This window comes from Ambystoma mexicanum, chromosome 11 (assembly GCF_040938575.1).
Source record: "Ambystoma mexicanum isolate Mex_15411 chromosome 11, UKY_AmexF1_1, whole genome shotgun sequence".
Classification (NCBI taxonomy): Eukaryota; Metazoa; Chordata; class Amphibia; order Caudata; family Ambystomatidae; genus Ambystoma; species Ambystoma mexicanum.
Genome location: NC_090934.1, coordinates 1,329,209,527 through 1,329,233,608, shown reverse-complemented (window position 1 = coordinate 1,329,233,608; position 24,082 = coordinate 1,329,209,527). Strand labels below are relative to the sequence as shown.

General features: G+C 47.5%; 1 protein-coding gene across 2 annotated transcripts in view; it reads left to right on the top strand.

Moving 5' to 3' along the window:
- The window catches only part of ATOSA (atos homolog A), a 662,760-nt gene that overhangs the window by 441,042 nt on the left and 197,636 nt on the right, over positions 1–24,082 (top strand). For both annotated transcript variants that reach the window (XM_069624850.1, XM_069624849.1), the window contains exon 7: positions 6,189–6,268. In XM_069624850.1, the coding sequence (XP_069480951.1) occupies positions 6,189–6,268 (80 nt within the window). The remainder of the gene's footprint in view (positions 1–6,188; positions 6,269–24,082) is intronic.

Here is a 24,082-nt window from a genome sequence, read left to right as displayed (position 1 = left end):
GCTGAGGCTGAGTGGGAGGAGCAACCAAACTCTGATGAGACAGCTACTGGTGACAGAGCTGGAAGAAAACCTTCCCTGCGTTGGAGATCTGGAACCTAGAGACCATCCTGAAATGCAGACTTTACTTGCAGAAGGTGTGCCCTCTAGGGCATACTTCAGCAGAGGACAGAGAGTGCCCCTCTCTAGAAGGTCTGTGCAGGCAGACAGCTTCCCAGCTGGAAGGGCAAGAGCCAGGGAAGCATATGCTTTACTGGGAGGATGGCCTCCTCTACAGTGAACCAACTGAGTCTACCCCAAGGGACTACAGGAGACTGGTAGTGCCCCAGGAGATGAGACAGAGGTTCTTACATTTAGCACATGAGATTCCTTTGGCTGGCCACTTGAGTTTTAAGAGGACCAAAGAGAGGTTATCTCTGTACTTCTACTTTCCCAAGATGGGGGCTGATGTAGAAAAGTTCTTTAAGAGCTGCCACACTTGTCAGACATCTGGCAAGAGGGAGTACAAGAATGTGGCACCTTTAGTGCCCCTCTCTGTGTTGGGAGTCCCTTTTGAAAGGGTGGGGATTGACATTGTTGGACCGCTAGACCCTCCAACTTCTTCAGAAAACCGATTTATATTGGTTGTGGTAGACCATGCTACCAGGTATCCTGAAGCCATACATATGAGAACTGTTACTGCTCAGGCAGTGGATACGGCCCTCCTTGGTATCTTTACCAGGGTAGGTTTTCCTAAGGAGGTCATCTGACAGGGGATCACATTTTATGTCCTACTACATGCAGACTATGTGGAAAAACTGTGGATTCACCTACAAGTTCTCAACAGCCTACCATCCCCAAACAAATGGGTTGGTGGAGAGGTTTAACAGAACTATGAAGCGCATGATAGGTGCCTTAGAGGAACCCCTTAGAAGAAAGTGGGACTTTCTACTGCCATGCCTGCTCTTTGCTTATAGGGAAGTCCCTCACGCAGGGGTTGGATACAACCCCTTTAAACTTCTCTATGGTCATCCGGTCAGAGACCCTTAGGCGCTGATCAAGGAAGGTTTGGAGAGTGGTCCTTCCTTACAGCCAGTGAGAGTCACTGACTATGTGCTGGGCCTCAGGAAGAGGATGGCGCTCATGATGACAGTAGCTTCAGATAACCTGAAAGCAGGTCAGGGTCTGGTCAAAATTGCCATGGCCAGACGGCCAACATGGTGTGTTTGGTTATGGTACCTTCAAGGCAGAGGGCCTTACAGGACAAATGGATTGGACCCTTCAAAATTGTGGGTAAACTTGGAGAGGTCAATTATTTAGTGGAATTGGGCAATCCTAAGGAGGCCCATAGAGTCTATCACATTAACCGTCTGAAGGTTTATGTTTCCAGACCAGAACTAGGAGCTTTGCTTCTAGCCTCTGATCAAGAGGAGCGGAGTGAGCGTCTCCCTGATCTATTCAGGGGACAACCCTCCGTTGAGACAGTTGAAGGAGTAAAACTCTTCAGATTTAACTCTACAACAACAGGAGGAGTGCAAGGCTCTGTTGAATCAGTTTTCCTCCCTGTTCTCAGGGACACCAGGCTTGACTGCTTGGGGCCAGAATGATATTGTCACTGGTGACAAGTCTCCCTGTCAAAAGCAGGGGTTACAGAATGTCAGATCATGTAAGATCCCACATAAATGAAGAGGACAAGAAGATGCTTGATCTTGGGGTTATTGAGCCATCTACAAGTCCATGGGCTAGTCCACTTGTACTAGTGTGAAAAGCAGGAACCAAAGAGTTGAGCTTCTGTGTGGACTATTGAACTCTTAATGCAGTCACCACGACTGATGCCCATCCTTTACCCAGGACAGATGAGCAGGTGGACAAACTTGTTCCAGCCAAGTTACTCAGTACATTTCACCCGACCTGAGGTTATTGGCAAATTGCTCTTACAGACCATGCCAATGAGAAAACTAACTGCATTTTCCACCACAGGAGGCCTCTACCAGTTTAAAGTTATGCTTTTGGACTAAATAATGCACCTGCTACATTTCAGAGGATGGTGAATCACGTTCTGAATGGGTTAGAGGACTTCTGCATGTCATACTTGGATGACATTGCAGTGTTCAGTCCCACTTGGGAAGAGCATCTTCACCACCTAGGATATGTTTTACAGGCTCTGAAACAGGCCCATCTGACCATAAAGGCTAGTAAATGTCAAATTGGTCAGATTAAAGTGGTCTACCTTGGACATGAGGTAGGAGTAGGTGAAATAAGGCCATTGCCTAGCAAGGTACACGCTGTACAAGACTGGGCAACCCCTACTACTCAGGCCCAAGTGAGTCTTTCTAGGTCTCACTGGGCACTACATGAACTTCATAGAGAACTGTGGGACCATAGCTTCTTCCTTGAATGTGATCTCCTCACCCAAATTCCCCAAGGTGGTCAGGTGGAATGAGGAGTGCACTACAACCAATCCTTCATTGTACAGACAGATACTTCTAACACCTGGATAGGTGCAGTTTTGAGTCAACTGGATTAGAAAGGCAGGGAACACACTATTTGCTTTATCAGGAGGAAACTGAAGGGCCGTGAGACAAAGTGGGCAACAATTGAACGTGAATGTTTTGCCATTGTGTGGTCTCTGAAGAAGTTTAGGCCATACTTGTATGGTTTTACCGTTGTTATTCAGACAGACCACCAACTCTTGAGATGGTTAATGCAGATGAAGGGGGATAATCCAACATTGTTAAGGTGGTCAGTCAGCCTCCAAGGGTTGGATTTCACCATAGAACACAGGTCATGGTGTAATCACCAAAATGCTGATGGTGTCTGCAGAAGTTATGACCGACTGGATTAGGATATTCACCCTGGAGTGCATTAAATCGTCCTATCCTTTATTCTGGGGGGGTAAGGAGGGGGGGACGAGTGCTAGGGAGAATTCTCATTTCTGTGCTAATCTAATTCCCTTCAACCTTAGAGATCCCCAGCTCTTTTGCTGGACTTTAGGAATTTTAATCTCAATCCTGGAGAGAGCGAGACCTTTTTCCCACTTTCATGTGCTTTTACCTGATTTGTATGATCTGTTTCCTTTGTTTTTGAAGTCTGACAAACTCCATAGGCATCTGCTTTTTTATGGTGACACACAGCACCTTCAGTGCAGTGTCACAGAGAAATACTTTAGATTTCCCATAAGGTTTAAAATACATTTTCTTGTGTGAACTACTGTTCCCAAGAATAGTAAAAGTGAAATTATTTTTCCTTACCTTTCCTCTTTGTAGGTCCGGCACACACCATTTTATGTGGAGTGCTGGGCGGTTACCTAGAGTGGTTTAATTTTTTTACCATTGTGCTTTTCTACCGCAGGCTAAATCCTCAGCTGCAGTATAGCACCCATGGGTGACCATTTTGTCAAAATGGCCCCCATCTTCTTTTTTCATCTTTTTCTGTTTGTGAGGTCATTCTTTGGTTTTACTCTGCACGCCAAACCAAGTTTGAGCCCTTTGTTCATTTTGCCTTTGGCAGACTTCAGTATTGCAACCCGCCTCTGGCTCCAGTGTGTCTGGAAGGGCGGGAAGTGAGGGAGGTTCCCAAAACTCCCCTATCCTTTGTCTTTAGGAATGCCTGAATGCACCCAGTCCTGATTGGCTGGCTGGCTGTCCTTGCAGGATAGTCACCCTGCTGTGTAAGTGACATTTAGGCTGTGCTTTAATTGGAGAATCCTGCTTAAAATGTGAGGATTTTGGGACTGAAGACAGTCGACCACTGGGAAGAACTACCCGGCAAAGAAACTCTGAACAAAGCTTGCTGCATCCTGCTGGACCGTTGAACTGCCCAGTGAAGCCCTGCTGCTGTGCTGAAACTCTTTTTTCTGAGCGACAAGAGAAGCTCTGGAAGGGACAATTTCTTCCCTTGGGTTAGTGGGACCTACTAACACAGAGACGTACTCCACTGGAAGACCTTCCCCAACTGGCTGTACTTCTTTGCTGCTGCAGGGACCGAGTGCCAGGGGTCGAGAAATCCATAGTTGAGTACAATGTCTGTAAGGTGGGAAAAAGCTCCAGGAGTTTTTCCAGGACCCTCCAGAAGCAGGATGACCAGAGCTCGAGTCCCCTCACCATAGTACAGAACTCAAGGAGTGACGGAAACCCAACCGGTGTCCAGGATCTGCGGTGGTGCTGTTAAACAACAGCGGAAACCGCAAAGTGCTGCTGATCCAAAAATAGCCTGTAGCTGTCGCCAACCTCCGAATTGCTGCTGAGGTGTCCTCAGACGTCCTCCCTCTTGACCACACGACTGAGGCCCAGGAACACAGGATCTGCATCGCTGCAACCAGACGGAAGCCAGCGGGACCACTTCTTCTAACCAAAGGTACTGTTCTGACTTGGGGTACTTACCTCGTTGTCTGTAGCTTGCTCTTCTCAGTTGAGACTTGCAGTAGCTGCTTTGCTAGAATTGATTTCAGCTCCGCCCTTCGCAAGTGTAACAGCTTGTGAGCCTACAGTGTTGTTTTTTTTTTCAACAAACTCTAACTTCTCAAGGCTTTTACTATATAAGAACTGCTTCAGCTCCATAGACTTTGCTCCAATTGACTTTGGCTGTCCTGGCTCCCTGCAGACTCTTCTATTTCATGTGACTTTGGTACTTACTGTCCCTCATGGGTGATGCATTGGTTTTAAACTAATATTGCTGGGAAACATTTCTATCTAGACTTCATTGGAAGATTTAAAGTGCTCACATGCTCCGAGAACCTGCTTAACCTTTCCCTTCCTTTAACCTTGCCTTTCTACAACCCTGAGAATTGACAAAGTCTACTAGTGATATATAAATGCAATTATTGTCCTAGTTAGTGAAGTCACCTCAGGGTGTAAGAAGTGTGTAAGAAGCATCTCTAAAGAGTATCTACTAAGCTTTGTGTTGATTCTAAACAAGTATTTTGAAGTGTATTTGATTGCTACATATATTGCCTTTTTAAAGAATGCATATTTAAAAACTATTGTTAAATAAATAATTATTGATGACCTAAACCTTGAGTATAAATGTTACTTGGCTACTTGTATTGTTACAGCTCTACAGCTCACATTTACCCCTCTTGAGGTAAGTCTGGCTGCTCAGTCGCACTAACACCTTGTGTAGTAAACCCTATCTCAGGAATGTTCAGAGTGTCCCACTGATGAGCACATTCAAACAAAGGTTGGCTAAGCCAATACACAAAGGTTTGGAGGCCAGCCAACAAGAGCTGGTCAGAAAAACCACCAAAAACAGTACTCCAACACCAGGATTTTTAGAGATTTCACTGACCCTAAACTAATTTTGACTTGCTTAAACCCAAATGAGGGTGGCATGCTATGCTCAAGATGTGTGAGCAAAGCAATCATTTTAACCATCCCTTGTGGTCCGTCAAAGAAAGACCACAAAACAAAATGTCCATGGGTGGAACCTAAAAGTAAATACCTTACTACAGAAATGTCCACCATATATTATATGATATTAAAGCTTTACAAATGGCTACAACCATCATGTAGCCAAAATAAAGTTACAGCTGCCGCCAGCCTACTCCCCAACACACTTACTGGGGGATGGAATCACCATGGGCAAATGATATGGTGGCCTTATGGTAGCACATACAAAGGTTGCAGTAACCAGAGACGTTTGTAGAAGTTCTTCTTTAGATAAAATAAAAGGTTTAAAAAAAAAACCTGGAAGCCAGGAAAAAATGTACAAGACTGGCAAAGTTAAGCAAAAGAGCCCAAAAAATTGAATAACCTCAAAAATTCCTGGAAGAAAGGGGACAGGATATACATATTTCTCACCATATTGCCTCTGTTTTATAGTCCCCTTTGCTTCATGGGGACCTTGCTGTATTACCCTTAGCTAGGCTTCTTTCAGGCAATACGTTAAATGACTTAACGATTCGTGGGATGAAGATTGGGGCATTCGAAGGTGAGGAGCCGTGTGGGAATAGCTTATTTTATCTAAATTTAAAGACCCTGCTGTGGTGCAGTTGCTCTGGTACCAGCCCCTTCACAGATAATGTCTCATGAGTATGGAGAAAAGACGACTTTGGACTAGTAATACAAGAGCCACTACAATGAGTAATTTTGGAGATGGCACTATCCAATATTTTCGGCTCAATCTGCTACCTATACACCTGAGCCAGTGTGTACGATGTTGTGTGCCAAAATTCATATCTCAAGTTTATATAATGTTTCCATTTTTATTTCTAGGTTCCACAAAGAAAAACGAAATCTGGATATTTTGACCTGGACACCTCCTTTCTGCAACTTAAAAGTTTATCCACAAGAAGGTATTTATCCATTTTGATAACTGTTATATGATATTTAAAATAATTAGCTGCAAGTCCTATTGGGCATTTTTAACCATTCTACAAAGACATTACAAGCTAAACATGTGCTTGTCATTTCTGAGAATAGGGCCTATGCTCAATAAAGAAAAAAAGAGGAAGGCTAATTGGAGGGGTCTAACACATTTATGTTAAAACTAGTCATTTTTGGTTTACAAAGTGGATAGAATGTCAGTTCTTTACACCAAAAACTAAGGCATTCTAAACCTGTCGACTGTGTATATTTCATTTGAGATGTTTTTGTAACCTATGATCAGGCCTGTTTCTGATAAATTTGACTTTGGTCGGTGAAATGTTGTGTAAATTTACACCGCATTCGGATCAAACAAGCCACTATCAAATTTGGAAATGACTACATTTGGCAGTTTTTGTATATTTATTTGGTCTAGGAATCGGGGAAAACAAGAATTGGATATACCATTTTTTTTAATGGAAATAGCATGATGAAAATATTCATATTGCCCGCAGGAGCAGTGCAGTGAGTCAGAGTCATCTTTTTTGCAGAATCTACGGAAGTTGGAATGCAGAAAATGTGAGCAGTTTCCAATTTACCAGAGAATTTTTTGTTTGCGTAACCCATGGAGAAGTACATAGAATGTTTTATACAGTGTCGGATAGTTAGTCGCAGAGAAAAACCCTACTCTAAACCAAGGGACCAGGCAATGCCTGCAAAATGTATGTCACCTCAAATGTTGTTAAAGATATTTGCACAGTGCACCGTCACCACCAGAGTGGCCCTTAGGCGCTCTGGCGGATTGGAAAAGGGAAGAGGGTAAGATTATTAGCACGATTGAGTGGGGAAAAGGCAAGAGAGCAGTGATGTGCTGTTGGTAGCTCCAGTCCAGTTTGCAACATTCGCTGATCTTAGGTGTGCTTTTCGGTTGGAAGTCATCGTGTTCTGTCATGTGAGGCTATGTGTAGTATATTTTGTTGTTGCAGTGCAGTGTAGCGAAGTGTGTGCAGTTTGTTGTGCATTGGAGATATGGTTGTGTTTAGTTAGAGATGTGTATACAGAGGGGTGAGGTTGTTTAGTGGATTGGTTGGTGGCATCGTTGTTTACACAATTCGTCGTTTACACAATTCTGTTTAGATGTGACACGAGCTAGTATTACAATTCTGTCTAGATCTGACGAAGCTAATTTTCACAATTCTAGATGTAATGTAATCTAAATATGATGCAAATGTCTTCACCTGGGGATCAAACAATTCCTCTACTCTCCAAAATGGGCAAAACATGCAAGTGCTCTCAAAAAATTAAAGAAAATGTAGTTTACAAAATACTGAACCCCTATTCTTCAGAACACACATTCAGGTAAGCTAATTCAGTGAGTTACATGTTCACTTGGGATATCTGTGTTTCACCTGAAGAGACAGGATTGGATCTAAGCACAGCTGACCCCGCTTTTCATCATACCATGGAAGATAAATTGAGTATGATTAAATTGGGTAATAATGACTGCCAACATTATTGTGCTTATAAGCAGGGAGAATCCTGCATGAATTGCAGTAAATCTGATTACTAATAATAGTTGTATGATTTTATTTTTTAATCTCTAAAGACACCTGTTTACAAGCTTTAGGAGATGGTGGTGGTGATTAGAATTTCAGTCAAGTTCCAAAATGTGTTCAGGCATTGCATTCATTTTAAGCTGCTTTAACAGGCTGAGTGAGTTTGTGACAAATTGGAGATTATGTAATGGGGCCTACCGGCTGGGGACCAACATCTGCTCTGTAATGATTCACCAGCTGTTGGAAGAATATCCCATAGGTTGTAAGCCTGCAGCCACCAGCAGTTGCAAGACCTGTAAGTCAGGACTAGACGTAGAATGGGTTTATAGTGATAAAATCGAATGACATTATGTCGAAAGTCATAATGTCAAAAAAAAAGTAGAAAAAAATTCAAATTTTTTTTAAATTGATTTTTGTTCGAAATGGGGGGTTTCCCCTTACCCCCTTTTTTATTTTATTTGTTTACCCTTTTTTTACTAAAGGGAACCCAAAATAAACATAATTAAAAAAATAAAACATTGGATTTTTTTTTTCTTTTTTTTCAACATTGTCTTTCGACATAATGTTTTCGACTTTTTAACTGCACACCCGTAGAATGGTACGTTGCACGGCGTTGCTCCTGAGAATTGCTACAGACCCCACTCATACCCATGAACCTGTGAGTATCCAGGCGACACAGCATTTATACTTGGCAGTCACACAGGATGGAGGATGCATCTGCAAAGTCATGCAGTAGTCGCCAAGTGAGGTCAGGAAGGTGGAGGCACACATAGTAGCTTCTGCTCTTGGAGCTGTTGGCACAATAATGCACACAGGTGGGTTAAAAGTATATCACACAAGTTCTACGAAGTCAGTGGAAAGAGCTTAGGTGGAGGGGTGGAGGGGAGGAGGTAATGACAGAACAGAGGAGAGAAGAAAGGAAAGTACAAAGAGGGAAGATCCGAGTAGGGGAAGACAAGAGGAATGGATAAGGAAAGGGAAAAAAGGAATAGAGGGAGGAACAGAAGAAGACCAAGATGGAGCAGTGCAGAGTGACAAGGAGGTGATGGGAGGAATACACAACTGCAGAGGAGAGTGGGAAAGGATGAGTGAAGGTACAAGATAGGATAATTGATGGAAGAAGGGAAGGGACGAAATGAGGACAGGGTGAAGGGGGAGAGGAGAGAAGTGACCGGGAGATTAAAAGACAGACGGAGGAGAGGGAAATAAGTGGTTTGGTCCTGTAAAGGATAATCCAGTGGGGGAGAGGCAACTGAGGACTACTACAAAGCCAACTAGCTGTGGTTGCCTATCATTCTTGGATGTTGGTGGGGGGGCTGCCAAACCCTGGGGCCCAACTTCTCTAAAGAGTCAGATTCCGGACACCCATAAAGACGGTTTCCAATATCTTTATAGGCTATTTGTTTGCACATTTTTTACCATTGTGTCTGCAAAAGATAGATGATAGGTTTGGACGGGGAGAGGGAAAGGTAGGAGCAGCAGTGTGGAGGGCATGCACTGCATTTTGCGTCATAAAATCAGTTGGCATAATTTTGGTCCACATGACCCATGGGACAAGGGGGGGGTAGTGCTGCCATGTACGTTCCAAGTCGAGGAGGACCTGACCAGACCAGAGGCAACAGTGAGACACATTAAGAAGAAACCAATAAAGACCCAATGAAAGAAAGCAGTGCAGAACACTTTACCAAAGATTGAGTGGATGCTTTGCCAGCAGGGGGACAAGAAGGACTGAGGACTGTGGTCCAGTAGAAAGCCAGATTGAGTGCAACTATCCTGGTATCCTGAACCCACCCTGTGGGCTCATTTAAGACCCAATCCCCTAGTTTATTTTCTTGCTAATGAACAAGAACGTAAAACTTAACTCTTTATACCAAGTCCTCTATTTGAATACTCTGCCATGTAGTATCCACTTGGGATAAAAGGTTTTTAGTGTAAAGAAAAGTTAAATTTAGAGGCATCAGTGAACAAGAACATGCTTTAGCACAATTACATGTTGGTAGCTCTAGAATAGGGGTCTCCAACCTTTAAGTTGGTGAGATCTACATGTAGTTGAGGGCTCACAGGGGGGTGTGACTGGCGAGTGTGCCCTAGTGGCGGAAGTTCATGAGCATTGCCATTTGTACCAGTATTTTTTGGGCTGTTTATTTCTTTTTTGCACAGAAGGGAAACCCGTATGCATTCATCCTTTTCTTTTTTTTAATAAAGTTTTATTATTTTGAAAACAAATAAACAATACAAACCAAACTTGCAGCATTATTTACAACAGACTCGTGAACATCAATTAACGCACGTTACTGCTCCCCAAATCCCTCCCCCCTCAAGAGCTTATTTGCGTTTCTCGTTCTGTATCTGCTGTGTGTGGCCGGGTATCGCTTCCTTCCGAAGCTGCAGAATCCACCAATGTGCCAAACAGTCCTGTTATTAACATTCTCCAAGCCATCAGGTTACCCACTTCTTCTTCCCCGCATTTGCTACATGCCTCCTGCCACACTACCGTTTCAGCCTCTGCCCATTTTTGCAAGTCCCGCCACCATACCTCAACCCGTGGCTTGTGGCACTGCCTCCAGCCCATGGCAATCCTTCTTTTAGCAAGCACATATGCCAGGTCCCTCAGTTTCCCAACATGTTTAGTATTCCGTGGTCTGGGAAACCCTCCTAACAGGCAGGCCCAGGCCGTATCTATGTTGAGCGTGACCCCTTTATCCGCTAGTTTTCGTCCCACTTCCCCCCAAAAAGCTTCAATCACTGGGCAAGACCAGAACATGTGTGTCATATCAGCATCTTCTTCATCGCATTTTGGGCATGCTTGTCTTCCTGCGTTTACAAACTTAGATATTCTTTTCCGGGTCATATAGGCTCTATGCGTTATGTATAACTGTATCTGCTGCAATCTGGCGTTTCTGGACACCTTCTTGTGGTATCCCATAGCACGTTCCCACATCCCATCGGTCATCTGTGCCCCCACCTCTGCTTCCCAGTCCAGCCTCAAATGAGTCAAATCCTTCCCCACCCGGGTCATCACCATCTCGTACAGTCTAGAGATCTCATGCCCTCCTTTTGATATGTCATATATTGTTCCCATTAGTATGTCTGGCTCCTCCGCCAGTACAGTCTCTGGCCAGGTTTTACGAATAGTCTGCACTAGCCTGAGATACGTGACATATTGGCCTCTGTGCAAACCTGCCTCTTCTCCCAGTTCTTCGAAATCTTTAATAATCCCTTCTTGCCATACATCTCCCAATGTGACCAGCCCGACCGATTCCCAATAGGTCCTAATTATCATTCTGAGTTGGTTGTCTCCCCCAGCTAAGGCGACTAGCGGCACCTGTGGGGAACACGGGTACGGGTTCTCCATCAGTTGGCATACTCTGCGCCACATCTTCCACCCAAGCAACATCATACCCGGGCGTTCTTTAATTTCAAGTCTAGGCACCCAGATAATCTCCTTTTAGGTAAAACGGGGTGCAGTCCCGCCCAAACAGCCTAAATTCAGGAGTTACCTCATCAGAGAGCCATTTGGTTACATATTGCAACTGACTAGCTACATAATAGGCCTCAAAATTTGGCAGCTTAATGCCCCCTCTATCATGGAAGTTCTGAAGCTTCCATAGCGCCACTCTATTGCGAGTGCCATGCCATAGGAAGTCCCTGCACATGCTGTTCAGTTTGACAAAAAACTTTTTGGGTATCAAGTATGGTATATTACTGAAGAAATGTAACAGCCTGGGCAGGACCACCATTTTGAGCATCGCCCCCCGTCCCATCATCGCCAGCGGCAGCTTCTCCCAAAACTTCATATTTGTTCGGATTTTTTTCACAGCCACCTCGGTATTATGCAAGTGTTCCCCCTCCACCGTATGATACACATCTATTCCAAGGTAGCGGAAGGAATCAGCCGCCCAAGGTACGGGCAACACTGGCAACCGCTCCAAAGGGGCTCCTATGTAGCTCCCCAATGGGATCATGCTCGATTTCTGGGGGTTCACCGCTATGCCGGATAGTTCTGCATACCTTTCCATAACCTCTAGAATATACTGAAGATTTTCCTCCGGATATTTCAAATATAGTAGTAAATCGTCAGCATACAAAGATATTAGGTGTTTCTCTCCCCCTACCTCAATACCGACCATGTCATATTGTTGTCTTAGGTACACTGCCAGGGGCTCCAGGGCTAGAATGTATAACATCGGGGACCAGGGGCACCCTTGTCTGGTGCCTCTACTGAGTTGCCATCTCTCAGATATCACCAAACCTGTGCGTACCCTGGCCAGTGGTTCACTGTATAGTAATTTTGCCCACCTAACGTAACCCGGCCCCATCCCGTATTCTTCCAGGGCCTCCAACAACCATGGCCACCTCACTGAATCAAAAGCTTTGACTGCATCTAGGGACACCACCGCCATTTCCCCCTCGCTCCTGTTTCCCTCTTCAATCACCCGGTGGAGTCGCCTATGGTTGTGGGTTATATTTCTGTTGGGGACATAACCTGTCTGGTCCGGGTGTATGAGTTTGCTAATAACTCTACGAAGCCTATTGGCCAGGACCGCCGTCAATATCTTCCTATCCTGGTTCAACATTGACAACGGCCTATAGGAGCCGCAGCTATGCCCTTTCTTGTTGGGCTTAGGGAGCGGCACAATTAACACTTCTCTAAGCGATTCCGGCATCCGACCCATCTCAAAAGACTCATTGAGCATCTCTAGCATAGGGGGAGTACTTCCACTCTATATGTTTTATAAAACTCGCCAGGGAATCCGTCCGCGCCTGGGATCTTGCAGGTGGGCAGCTGCTTCACCACCTCCTCCAATTCCTCTAAGGTAATCGGTGCGTCCAGCTCCTCCCTTTCTTCAGCACTAATCTTAGGTAATTCCATGTCTTTTAGAGTTTCTCTAATCTCCTCTCGATTGTCCCCTCCTCTGTCCTCATATAATGTCCTATAATAGTCCAAGAATGCCTCGTTGACTCCCTCCTGGGTGTCAACCACCTCCCCGCCTTCTTTAGTTATTGTCCTAATCGGGGGCCTGGGGGTTTCGCTCTTATATAACCACGCCAACAAGCGGCCAGTTTTATCCCCTCCTGCATGTTGCCTCTCGACATACTTCTTATAGTTAAGGTTGCAGAGCCTTTCCCAAAGCTCTGCGCACCTCTGCTGTAACTCGAGTACAAGTTCCGGATCCCCTCCCGCCCTGTTGCTTTCGCGCTCCAGTTTCTCTTCTGCTTCCTCTAGTTCCGTTAGGACCCCACCCTGTAGGCCTTTTGACTTAGCAAAAGCACCACCCCGCAATACCACCTTAAAGGCTTCCCAGAGCATGCGCGCTGAGTCTACGCTGCCTGTGTTTACCTCAAAGTACTGTGTGATCGCATCCCTGATATCTTCCCTGAAGACCGGGTCCTGGAGCGCCTCCGCCCGGAGGCGCCATGTCGGTATCCGCGCCCTGGGGCGGCAGCACTGCCAACTCAGCACCAGAGGCGAGTGGTCCGACACAACCCTTACTCTATAGTCTATTTGGGTGGTCTCTATCACCACATCTGGCGTGGCAAAAAAGTAATCCAGCCTCGTATGCAGTTGCTGCGGAGCTGAGTAATGCGAGTACTGTGTTTCATTAGGGTGTTTCAGTCTCCAAACATCTGCCAGCCCAAAGTCGTCTAGTAATGTCTGCAATACCCTGGCCGCTGGGGTGGGCCTATCAATCTTCCCATCAGATCTGTCTGCCTTTGGGTTGAGCACGCAGTTGAAATCCCCTCCCCAGATAACCACTCTTCCTATACACGCGCCCAGATGAGTACACAGGGTTCTAAAATACGTCGCAGTGTTTTGGTTGGGGGCATACGTATTTATAATGCACACCTCTCTATTCTCTACCAAAGCCTTTAATATGAGCAACCTCCCCTCCGTGTCCACCACCTCTTGTGTAAGTTGGAGCGGAACGTGCGGTGCCACCCAGACCAGCACTCCTCTAGCGTAGGCAGAATACGGAGAGCCTACTACAGTACCTCTCCACTTCTTCCCCACCAGTTCCAATTTTTGCTGGGTCAAATGTGTTTCCTGCAACAACGCAATATCAATCTTCTGTCTTTTTAAGTACATCATGACTTTGTTTCTCTTTAAGTAACTGTTAAGTCCCCTGACATTCCATGTTACGATCTTAAGGTCCCCCATGGCTCATGAGTGTCTTCCTGCCCTCCGTGTAGCAACTCCCCTTTGCCAACGTGATACAGATACAGCTCTCCATCTTTGCTTGTAGCTTCTCGTACCAGGTCAAACTCCCCATAACTATGTACACAGCAAATTCCCAACTTCCCTCCCCCCCCCCACCCGTCCCTTCCCCAACATCACACACCCCAACTGCTGCCCAGCTCCATTCTCGGAACTCGGGCACCCCCACATCTAGCCCTGCAAGCACCAAACAATGCACAGAGCTCAGTAGGGTGAAGTCGCCCTAATGGCCACTTAACTAAAATTGTTGTGGGGTAAAGAGATCCGCTCTGTAAGGCTCCCGTTAATTCAATAATAACTACAGTGCTTATAACATTTAGTGCAATAGTCTGACCTTCTCTACTGAAGGCTGTGCAAACGACTATAATCAAGTTCCACGTGCTTCGCCATCTTGTGGCACCTTCCTCGTGCATTACTTATCTCTTCCGTGCTCTTTCTCGGTCCGAACTTCTGACTCCTGGGGACATCCCTGCGCATCGAGCCATCCCATGGCATCCTCCGGGGTCTCAAAAAAGAAAGTTTTGTGTTTATGAATGACTTTCAATTTTGCCGGATACAGTAACATATATTTGTGGCCCGCCTCTCTCAATCTCCGCTTTACCGTCCCAAAGTTCATGCGACTACGCTGCGCAGACAGGGTATAGTCCAGGTAGGCCGTGATGTTTGCTGCTCCTCGTGTAATCGTTCCTCCCTTACGAAAGTGTTCCAATATCCTCTCCCGATCTCGGTAATTAAGAATTTTGGCTATCACCGGCCTAGGCAGGTTCCCCGGCGGCGGCCTCCTTGTTAGAGCTCTATGTGCCCTTTCCACCGCAAATCCTTGAGATAGGGCTCCTCCGGGTATCTCTTGCAGTAGCATGGACTCAATGAATTCCGTGGGATCATGGCCCTCCAATCCCTCTAGCAGGCCCACGATGCGGATGTTGTTTCGTCGGGCTTGTCCTTCCGCCTCCTCCGCTCTGCTCTCCAAGTTGCCCACTCTTTGTATCAGGGCATGCAATTCGGCCTTATGGGAGGCGCAATCCGCAGTATTCGGGCTAACTTCCTTCTCAAGGGACTCTGTGCGCTCCGCCAAGGCCCTGACGTCTTGTCGGAGTAGATTAACGTCCTCCTGCACCTCTCTGACCTTGAGGTCCAGTGCCGTTTTCAGTTCAGTGACGGCTAGTTCGAGTTTAGATTCCTAGGCCGCCCTTAGGTCCGCAATCGCAGCCAGGACTTCTTGGTTAGCGCCCGATGTCGTCATGCCGCTTGCAGGCGGCTTGTCCCTGCCCTTGGTATTGTCTTGACCCGGGGACGTCTTAGCGAAGTCGTCTAAGGTGGGCTGTTTCGCCTTCGGCCTCACCGTTCTATTCGACATGACCCAGAGGACCTGTATTTTGCACAAAAGACAAATGCGCACTCAGTATGCCCGTTTCGCTCGGTCACCGTGCGGCCTGCTCCTTCCTTTGTTCCGGACATTGGTCGGCCATTTTGTGTCGTCTTTCGTCTCCAGCGCTCCTTATCTTTTCCGCACGGATCTCTGCCGCCGTTCTTCCTGCACCATCCAGAAGTTTACCACGCGTGGCCCGATCATTCACACGCCGACATATGTATTTTCAACAGTCGTCGGCCCATCGTTACGCACTTTTTCGCCCGGATCATTACAGGATCTCGGGAGCTCCTCCAGATCACGTCCTCCTACATGGCCCTCGTAGCCACGCCCCCGTATGCATTCATCCTTCTGTTAAGAACTTCAAAAATGTCTTTATTTAATTTTCTAATAGCAGCAGTCTCGTAAAAAGACTATCCGCATGTATGAGCCCGATTGGGACATTCAATGTGAAGTTTGACACTGCATGCTATGCACCAGTACTCTCTAAGCTGGTGTGTAACAAAGCATTCTGCTAAAACATTATTCCCCTTACTCACCTCTTGTAGTTCCTGAAGCTCATAGGGGGCATTGAAAAGAGTTTTGCTCATTCTCCTTTTGGGCAGAGCTCTAGACTGCCCATGCAATTTCAGTGACCGACAGCAGGGGAGGAAATTAATGCTAGCACTGCCACATTCCCCCAGCTACACTCGAATCTCTGGTGCACTGAATGGCTGGTGAGACTATCTATCTCCTCTCTATCAAATCAATTTATATGTGACTGACGGAGGGCCAGTGCAAGAATGGATTTCTAGGTGGCCACTCACAGGAGAATCAGAGTGCACAATGTTGTCTCTACAATCATTAATACTTCCTGCAGTTAAGTTAGGAGAACATTATGTGCCGAGGAACACACTATGCCGTAAGAGTGAAGCTGGGATTTTATCCTACTGCACAATATAAGCATCTGACCGCACACCTTTCAAACTTGACTTGGTATAAATATTTATCTTTTGGGCTTCATGGCCTACAATATTGTCTTCTACAGTTTACTTGCAAAATTCGTACATTGTAGCAACCTTAGGAACATGTTAAGTTAAAGGACTATCATTGTAGCTTAGTTTTCACATCCTCCAACTATAAGTTCCTGTATCCAACATATAATGCAAGCCTGAAATGTCAATTTAACACCACTGCACGCCAGGGACGTCATTTAGGGGTCGCACCTGCCATCCTGAGGTCTCCCTTGCTACCCCAAAAAAAACATAATTTCAAGGGGATTGGTTCCTCAGACGTATTACATCTATGACAGGTAATCAGCACAGCAGTGCTGCTTGGGAAAATTTTGTCGTCTGCGTCCTGCCTCGATGACGTCAATACGCTCCCTCGAGGGCCTCCATCGAGCCAACGTCACCGGATGTTATGTAGGATGCACGACGCCCGTAGCCTAAGTAGCCTCAGTTCCATTTTTTCTGCGAACGTGTTAGCTTCGGACATCTCGGCACGCCTCGGTTCTTCTGGTTTCTCTTGGTTCTTCGAACTTGGTTGTTTGTGAAGATATCATGTCTTTGTCTTCTTCTACCCTGCGGTCGGGCTTCAAGAAGTGCCGAGGCTGCAGTTCCAAGATATCGCTTATGGACTTGCACAACGTCTGCCTGTCCACCTCCGAGGAAGTCATCAACACCATAGGCGCCGAGGCCATCGAAGGACACCCTTCGGGCTCCGGCCTCGAGGCCTGTGTTGAGGCCTGTGTTGAAGCTGTCAGCGCCATCTCAACGTCGATGCCGATTCTGTCGATGCCTTTTGAGGAGGCTTTACCGGAGGTACCCCGTGCATCGGTGGAAACTCCAAGGAAGGCCCTGAGGAAGTCAGTGAGGCCTGTATTTGAACCTTTTTCTGTGCCCTCATCCTGGGATTTATTCCAGCCTCCGGATTACATCTCTGAGGTGGATGAAGAGTCGGATGTGGAAGGTCTGGTTCCTCAGGAGGTTCCTGATGGCCTGTTGTCTGGTCATAGCCAGTTGGAAGACCTGCATCAATCTTTGCATGACGCCAGTGGTCTGGATACCTCCCCGGAGGTTGAATTTGGTAGGCCTGAGCCTGGTACTCACACTGAATCTTCATACAGGCATCTCATGTTGAGGGTGACAGAGTATTTGGGGTGGTCTGCTCCACCCGTGGATTTTCTGTAGGATGACCTGACAGATATCTTGGACCAAGGTCCACCCACTGACCCGGTGCTGCCATTTCATATGGCCTCACAAAGAAGGGTGGCTGTGGCTTGGACTGCTCCGGAGAGTCTCCCGGCAGCGACTTATTCACTGCCGAAAAAATACCGTCCAGCCAGTGGCAACCCCGGCTACTTGACTTTGCAACCCACTCCGGAGAGTTTGTTGGTGGAGGCGGCTACGGCCCCAGCAAAGCAGGCGTCATGCCCTACAATCCCTCCTGATAGGGACGACAAGCGTTTCAACGGTTAGGCGAAGAATGTGTTTTCATCTGGGGGTATGGCTTTAAAGGCAGCCAACTCCGTTTGTGCCTTGGCAAGATTCAATCACACTCTGTGGAATTGTGTATCTGTGGCGGCTGAACATATTCCCGAAGGGGAGGAACGGGATGGTTTTCTTGCCCTCATACAGGATGCCATTTGTGAATCCGTTCAGTTGGGTCTGGACGTGGCAGACTGTGTCAGCCGGTCCATGGCAGCAAGCACCATGATGCGCATGTTTGCATGGTTGCGGAAGTCAGGGTTTGCTCCTGATGTACAGGCTCAGCTTCTCAACATGCCCTTTTATGGTGACCATCTTTTTGGCAGCAAGGCTGACGAGAGCCTTGAGAGGTTGCAGAGCTCCAAAGCTGCAGCAAAGTCGCTGAGCGCTGCAGTGCGTCAAACTCTGCCTTTTCCTCTAAGAGGACAGCAATGGAGGGGAGGTTCCTTTCAATACTACTTGTCCTTTGGTAGATTGCGGGGGGGGGGGGCAATCAAAGGGGAGAATGTAGGAGTACCAGAGGTGGAAAACAAGGTACTCGAGGTGCCAAAGCCGCTTCAGCTCAGTCATGAGGCCATGTCCCATAGTTCGCCGGTTGAGGGAAGGCTGGCGCAGCATCTTGTAGAATGGCGTGCCATTACTTCAGATGTGTGGGTTCTAGAGATCATAGCCCATGGCTACTCTCTTCCTTTCCGACAGAGGCCTCACAACAATCCACCAGGGAAGCATTCTCTGAAGAGTCTGTATCCGCTCCTTGCGCAGGAGATCAAATCCCTGCTGGAGAAAGGCGCCATAGAACTGGTGCCTGTAGCGGAGAGGAACAAGGGATGGTATTCCCCATATTTTATAGCCCAAAAAAAGACGGGGGATTGAGACCCATCATGGACTTGCGTGGTTTGAACAAGCCCCTCAGGAAGGACAAGTTCAAGATGGTTACTCTTTCTCAAGTCCTCCAGGCCCTTCAACTGCAGGACTGGTTGGTGTCTCTCGACCTCAAGGATCCTTACTTTCATGTGCTGATTCATCCCAAGCACAAGAGTTTCCTGAGGTTTGCGGTTGGCGACTCGCATTTTCAGTTTCGGGTCCTGCCGTTCGGATTGACCTCCGCCCTGAGGGTCTTCACCAAGCTCATGGTGGTGGTGGCAGCGTATCTCAGGAAAGGGGGGGATTCACGTCTACCCCTACCTGGACGATTGGTTGATCAGGGCGCGCTCTCCCGAGCAAGTCCTGGATCATCTGTCAGTCACCTGCCACTCCCTTCACAAGCTGGGCTTCTCCCTCAACCTAAAGAAGTCCCACTTGACACCTACCCAGCGGCTCCAGTACATCGGAGCAGTGCTCGACACATCTCTGGGGCAGTGTTCGCCTCCCCATGTGAGGGCTCATCACATTCTGCAGATGGTGGACAAGTTTCAACGTCCCCAGAGTCTCCCGCCGTTCGAGTTCTTGAGGTTGCTCAGCCTCATGGCATCCTGCATTCTTCTGGTGCCAGAGGCCAGGCTGCAGATGAGATCTCTGCAGTGGGCTCTCAAGTTGCAGTGGTCACAAGCCTTTCGGCACGATGTCTGATCCCATTCAAGTGCCGCCCTCGGTCGCCCATGACCTTCTGTGATGGGCCGTCAAAGGCAATCTGATGAAGGGGGCTCCATTTTGGCTACCCTGGCCGGAGGTGACGATCGTGACGGACGCATCCCTCATGGGATGGGGAGCTCATGCCAATGAGTTGACAGTCAGCGGTCGTTAGTCTCCGTCTGAGTCCAGACTCCATATCAATCTGTTGGAGCTGAGGGCCGTCAGGCTAGCCCTGAAGGCTTTTCTGCCGTCTGTGCGGGGGAAGAATGTCCTGATTCTGACGGACAACACAGTGGCCATGCACTAGCTCAACAAAAAGGGGGGGCAGGGTCTCTCCCTCTGTGCAGAGAGGTGATGCAGCTCTGGTTCTGGGCCATCCAGCAGGAAATTTCGATCTCGGCAGTTCATCTTGCCGGAGACGAAAATGAGGTGGCCGACGCTCTGAGCAGGCAGAGCACAGTCTCTCACGAGTGGGAGCTGGCTCAGGAGATTCTCCTGGAGATCTTAGCCCTTTGGGGGACCCCACAAGTGGATCTCTTTGCCACCAGTGTCAACCGTAAGTGCAAAAGATTCTGCTAGCTGGAATTTCCTCCAAGAGGAGCCTTAGGGGACGCATTTGTGGTGGAGTGGTCCTTCCCACTGCTCATACGTTTCCTCCAGTCCCCGTCATTCCGCAAGTGTTGCAGAGGTTCGGTTCCCGAATGATCCTCATTGCTCCGGCATGGGCCAGGAGAGCGTGGTACCCGGACCTTCTTGACATGTCTATCTGCCCTCCACGCAGTCTTCCCTTTCGAGACGATCTGCTCTCACGGGAGGGGTGGTCGGGTTCTCCATTCAGAGGTGAAGTCTCTCGACCTTCATGCTTGGTTTCTGAAAGGTTGAGGTACAAGGATTGGGACCTCCCTGAAGATGTGATGGAGGTGTTGCTTTAGGCCAGAAGGCCTGCAACAAAGTCCCTGTACCGTTGCCGTTGGAGAAAGTTCTGCGACTGGTGCAGGGTAAAGAATGTGGATCCTTATTCATGTGCCATTCCTGTGGTCCTATCTTTTTTGCTTTCGTTAGCCCACAAGGGCCTGCAAGTGGGTACCACTAAGGGTTACCTGGCGGCGCTGTCCATATTTAAGCGCTCGTCTGAGAAGTGTTCCTATTTTAAGATTCCTTTCATTTCTCAGTTTCTGAAAGGGCTCACTAATGTGTTCCCACCGTCGCCTTTCCAGGTGCCCGATTGGGATTTGAACCTGGTTCTAAAATTCCTCATGGGAGCTCCGTTTGAGCCTTTACAATCTTGTCCTTTGAGACTGTTGACCTTTAAAACTGTATTTTTAGTTGCGGTTACTTCCGCTCGCAGAGTGATTGAGTTGCAGGCGCTATCTGCTAAGCCACCTTTCACGGTGTTCCATAATGGCAGGGTTGTCCTTGGGGTTCGTCCTTCTTTTCTTCCGAAGGTTGTGTCGGAATTTAATTTGAGCCAGAAGGTCATTCTTCCGGCATTCTATCCTCCTCCGCATCCTGGTAAGGAAAAGGAGAGGCTCCATAGGTTGGATCCTAGGAGAGCTTTAAGTTTCTACATCTCACGCATGTCCCGGGTCAGAGAAGACGATCAGCTCTTTGTAGGATACGCTGGAAGGCATTTGGGACAAGCTGTTACTAAGCAGACTTTGTCTAGATGGATTGTTTTGGCAATCTCTGAATGTTACTGTTTGGCGGTTAAGCACCCTCTAGTAGGCTTACGGGCCCATTCTACTAGGGGTGTGGCTGCCTCTACTGCTCTGCAGAGGGGTGTTGCCATCATTACATTTGTGAAACAGCCACATGGGCCTCTGTCCATATTTTTGTCAAACACTACTCCCTGAGTTCCATCCATGAGCAAGATTTGGCCTTTGGTAAGGCAGTCCTCTATTCTGAAATTTGATTGGGCATTCTAAAATTCGAAATTCTTTTCCCACCCCCAAACATTGGTACTGCTTTTGGAGTCTGTTATAGATGTGGAATATGTCGGAGGAACCAATCCCCTCGAAGAAAAAGTTACTTTCTTAACTGGTAATGTTCTTTCGATGGGATGTTCCAACGACGTATTCCACATCGCACCCTCCCGACCTGCCCCTCTACAGAATTTCTTATGCGATTGCAGCTTACGTTTCCGCAAGGCTTTCTATAGTCATACTGGCAGAAGATTGGGGCCACACATTCTGGGAAAAAACTACAGCTGAGGCTATGGGCGTCGTGTGTCCTACTTAAAACATCCGGTGACGTCAGCTCGACGCAGGCCCTCGAGGGAGCGTATCGACGCAGATGCCCAAGATTTTCCGAAGCAGCACAGCTGTGGTGATTACCTGACATAGATGTAGAATACGTCGTCGGAACATCCCATCGAAAGAACGTTAACAGGTAAGAAAGTAACTTGTTCTCTTTTTTTAAATTGAGGCTCCTGGGCCGTGGCCACCAGCATGCGGCTTTGTTTCTAGAGTGGCTGGTTTTCTGATAGCTACAGCCGATGAGATAGCTCAGTGGGTTCAGTGCTCACTGCTGCAATGTGTGTGTGATCTGTAGGTTGCAGGTTTGACTCCCGGCAAGGTCAACTCTGCCTTTCATCCAACTAAGGTTGATAAATGAGCACCAACACAGGTTGGGTGATATTGTATGTATATTTGTTCCATGTGGAGGGCTTAAGGATACGTGCTATATAATAACACATCATTATCGTTTGGCCTGCGACGTCTGCTTGCATTCAAGTAATTTGGGAACATTGGCCTATACGCACTGATATTAATGATACATATGGTGATCCATTCTTGTATGAAATGTATATCACTTTACAGTGATATCGTAACCATCTTTTCTGATGCTTGTGATTCTGCTTAGAATCACATGCTGTGCCTATAGTCCGACATCTAGTAGAAATCGTGGAGTATTGCATCTTTCTTTCAAAGATCGAAAGGGGACGTCGACATGGGTATGACTGTAACACTATCCCTAACATGACGTGTATAGTACCCAAAATACATCATGCGTCGAGGTCCCTCAGATTGTTTTTTTTATGCCAACCTAGTTGGTCGCCTATGCGGAGCTCGCAGGAGGTTAATATTGCTAACTTTGTCCCCACGACCTTCGGTCGTCTAGTCTCCCGACTAATCTTCTTGCCGACTACCTTGTGGGTTTCCTGCCGCCGAAGACATTACACCTACTTGGCGACTGTTAAACTGTTCGACTGTTGTCCGCATGGCTTTGGCCCTCAGGCCAGGCCCTCACAGTAGGGAGAGTGGGGCCCCGGGTCTATTCTTCTCTAAGAATGTATTTCTGTTACCCCTCTTTCTCTTTTTGGTCTGGCTGCTGCTACCCTCTGCTATGGAGAGGACGCCCTTTAAATTTTGCCCGTCGTGTAACGACAAGTTTCCTTGGAAGGCCACCCATCGCCGTTGCAAATGGTGTCTTCCTCGAGACCACGATGAGCGCTCATGCAAGTCCTGTAAGCTCTTTCGACCGAACACGTTGAAGGACAGAAGTGGACTAAACGGTTGGCGGCCTACGCTATGCAGGCCGAAAGCCCATCCCCAGTTGGCGCCGTCGCTTCAGATGACGAGGAATCCATCGGCAGCCATAGCTCCGAATTGGAAGCCATCAACCTCTCAGCAGAACCTTCAGGCTCCCAGATGCCCGGCCCCGACAGATAGGCCACTGGCTCTGTTATGGGGAGTTCATCACACCCTGGCAATAAGGGCACCCACGCACCACAAATACAAAAGCACACAACCCCTAAGGCCTCTTCGACAGAGTCGTCGAAGTGCACACTGCCAACAGTACCTTCTGGCACCCTCCACACACCTGCTTTCGCGGCATGTGACTGGGCATTTCTCTGGAAAGGGTGTTCACCCTAAAACATACAGTCTTCTATAAAGGCGCACAAGCCCTAAGGCCTTGGTGGAGTCACTGACCGCGACAGAGCCGTTAGGCACATTGAGACCTTCGATTCAACCACCAAAAATCTGCTAAAACTTTGCGGCTATCATTTTGGCAGCCACAGAGCACCAGGGCACCCCCTCTCGAGAGGAGTATTCTGAAGCCCCCCCAGCCTCTTTTTAAGGCCTTATTGGGGAACATCTCCCCCTTCTGGGCAGCCGTTTCCACCTTCAGGCCCTTCTTCCTCTTCCTTATGGACTAGGGAGAGATTTGAACAATACATGGACAAAATGGCTCAGTTTATTGACTTTTCTGACAGGTACGTTACCCAAAAGGCCCAGGCAGGACACCTCCTGCCCAATTCCTTACAAGATACAGAAATTCCCCATCTCTGCACAGAGACACCAGGAGAAAATCTTGGATGTCCCAGAGGACCCAACACAGGAAGATACCTATGAGGATATCAATCCTTTTGCACAAGGCACACCTGATCAGGGGCCAGACCGAGATCAAGATCAGGCGGGGGATCAGGGCCCTTGGTTATCACCTACACATACCCCGGACCCAGACATCATCTGTCTAGATTCCCCCCTTCTTCCCGTCCACAGAGGGATTCATCACCTGTTCATGACCAGATGTTGTTTACCGCTATTTTAAAAAGAGCAGCCGATCATTTCCAGATTGTTACACATGAGGCAGCTCCAGATTCAGACTTTGTTGAGGAT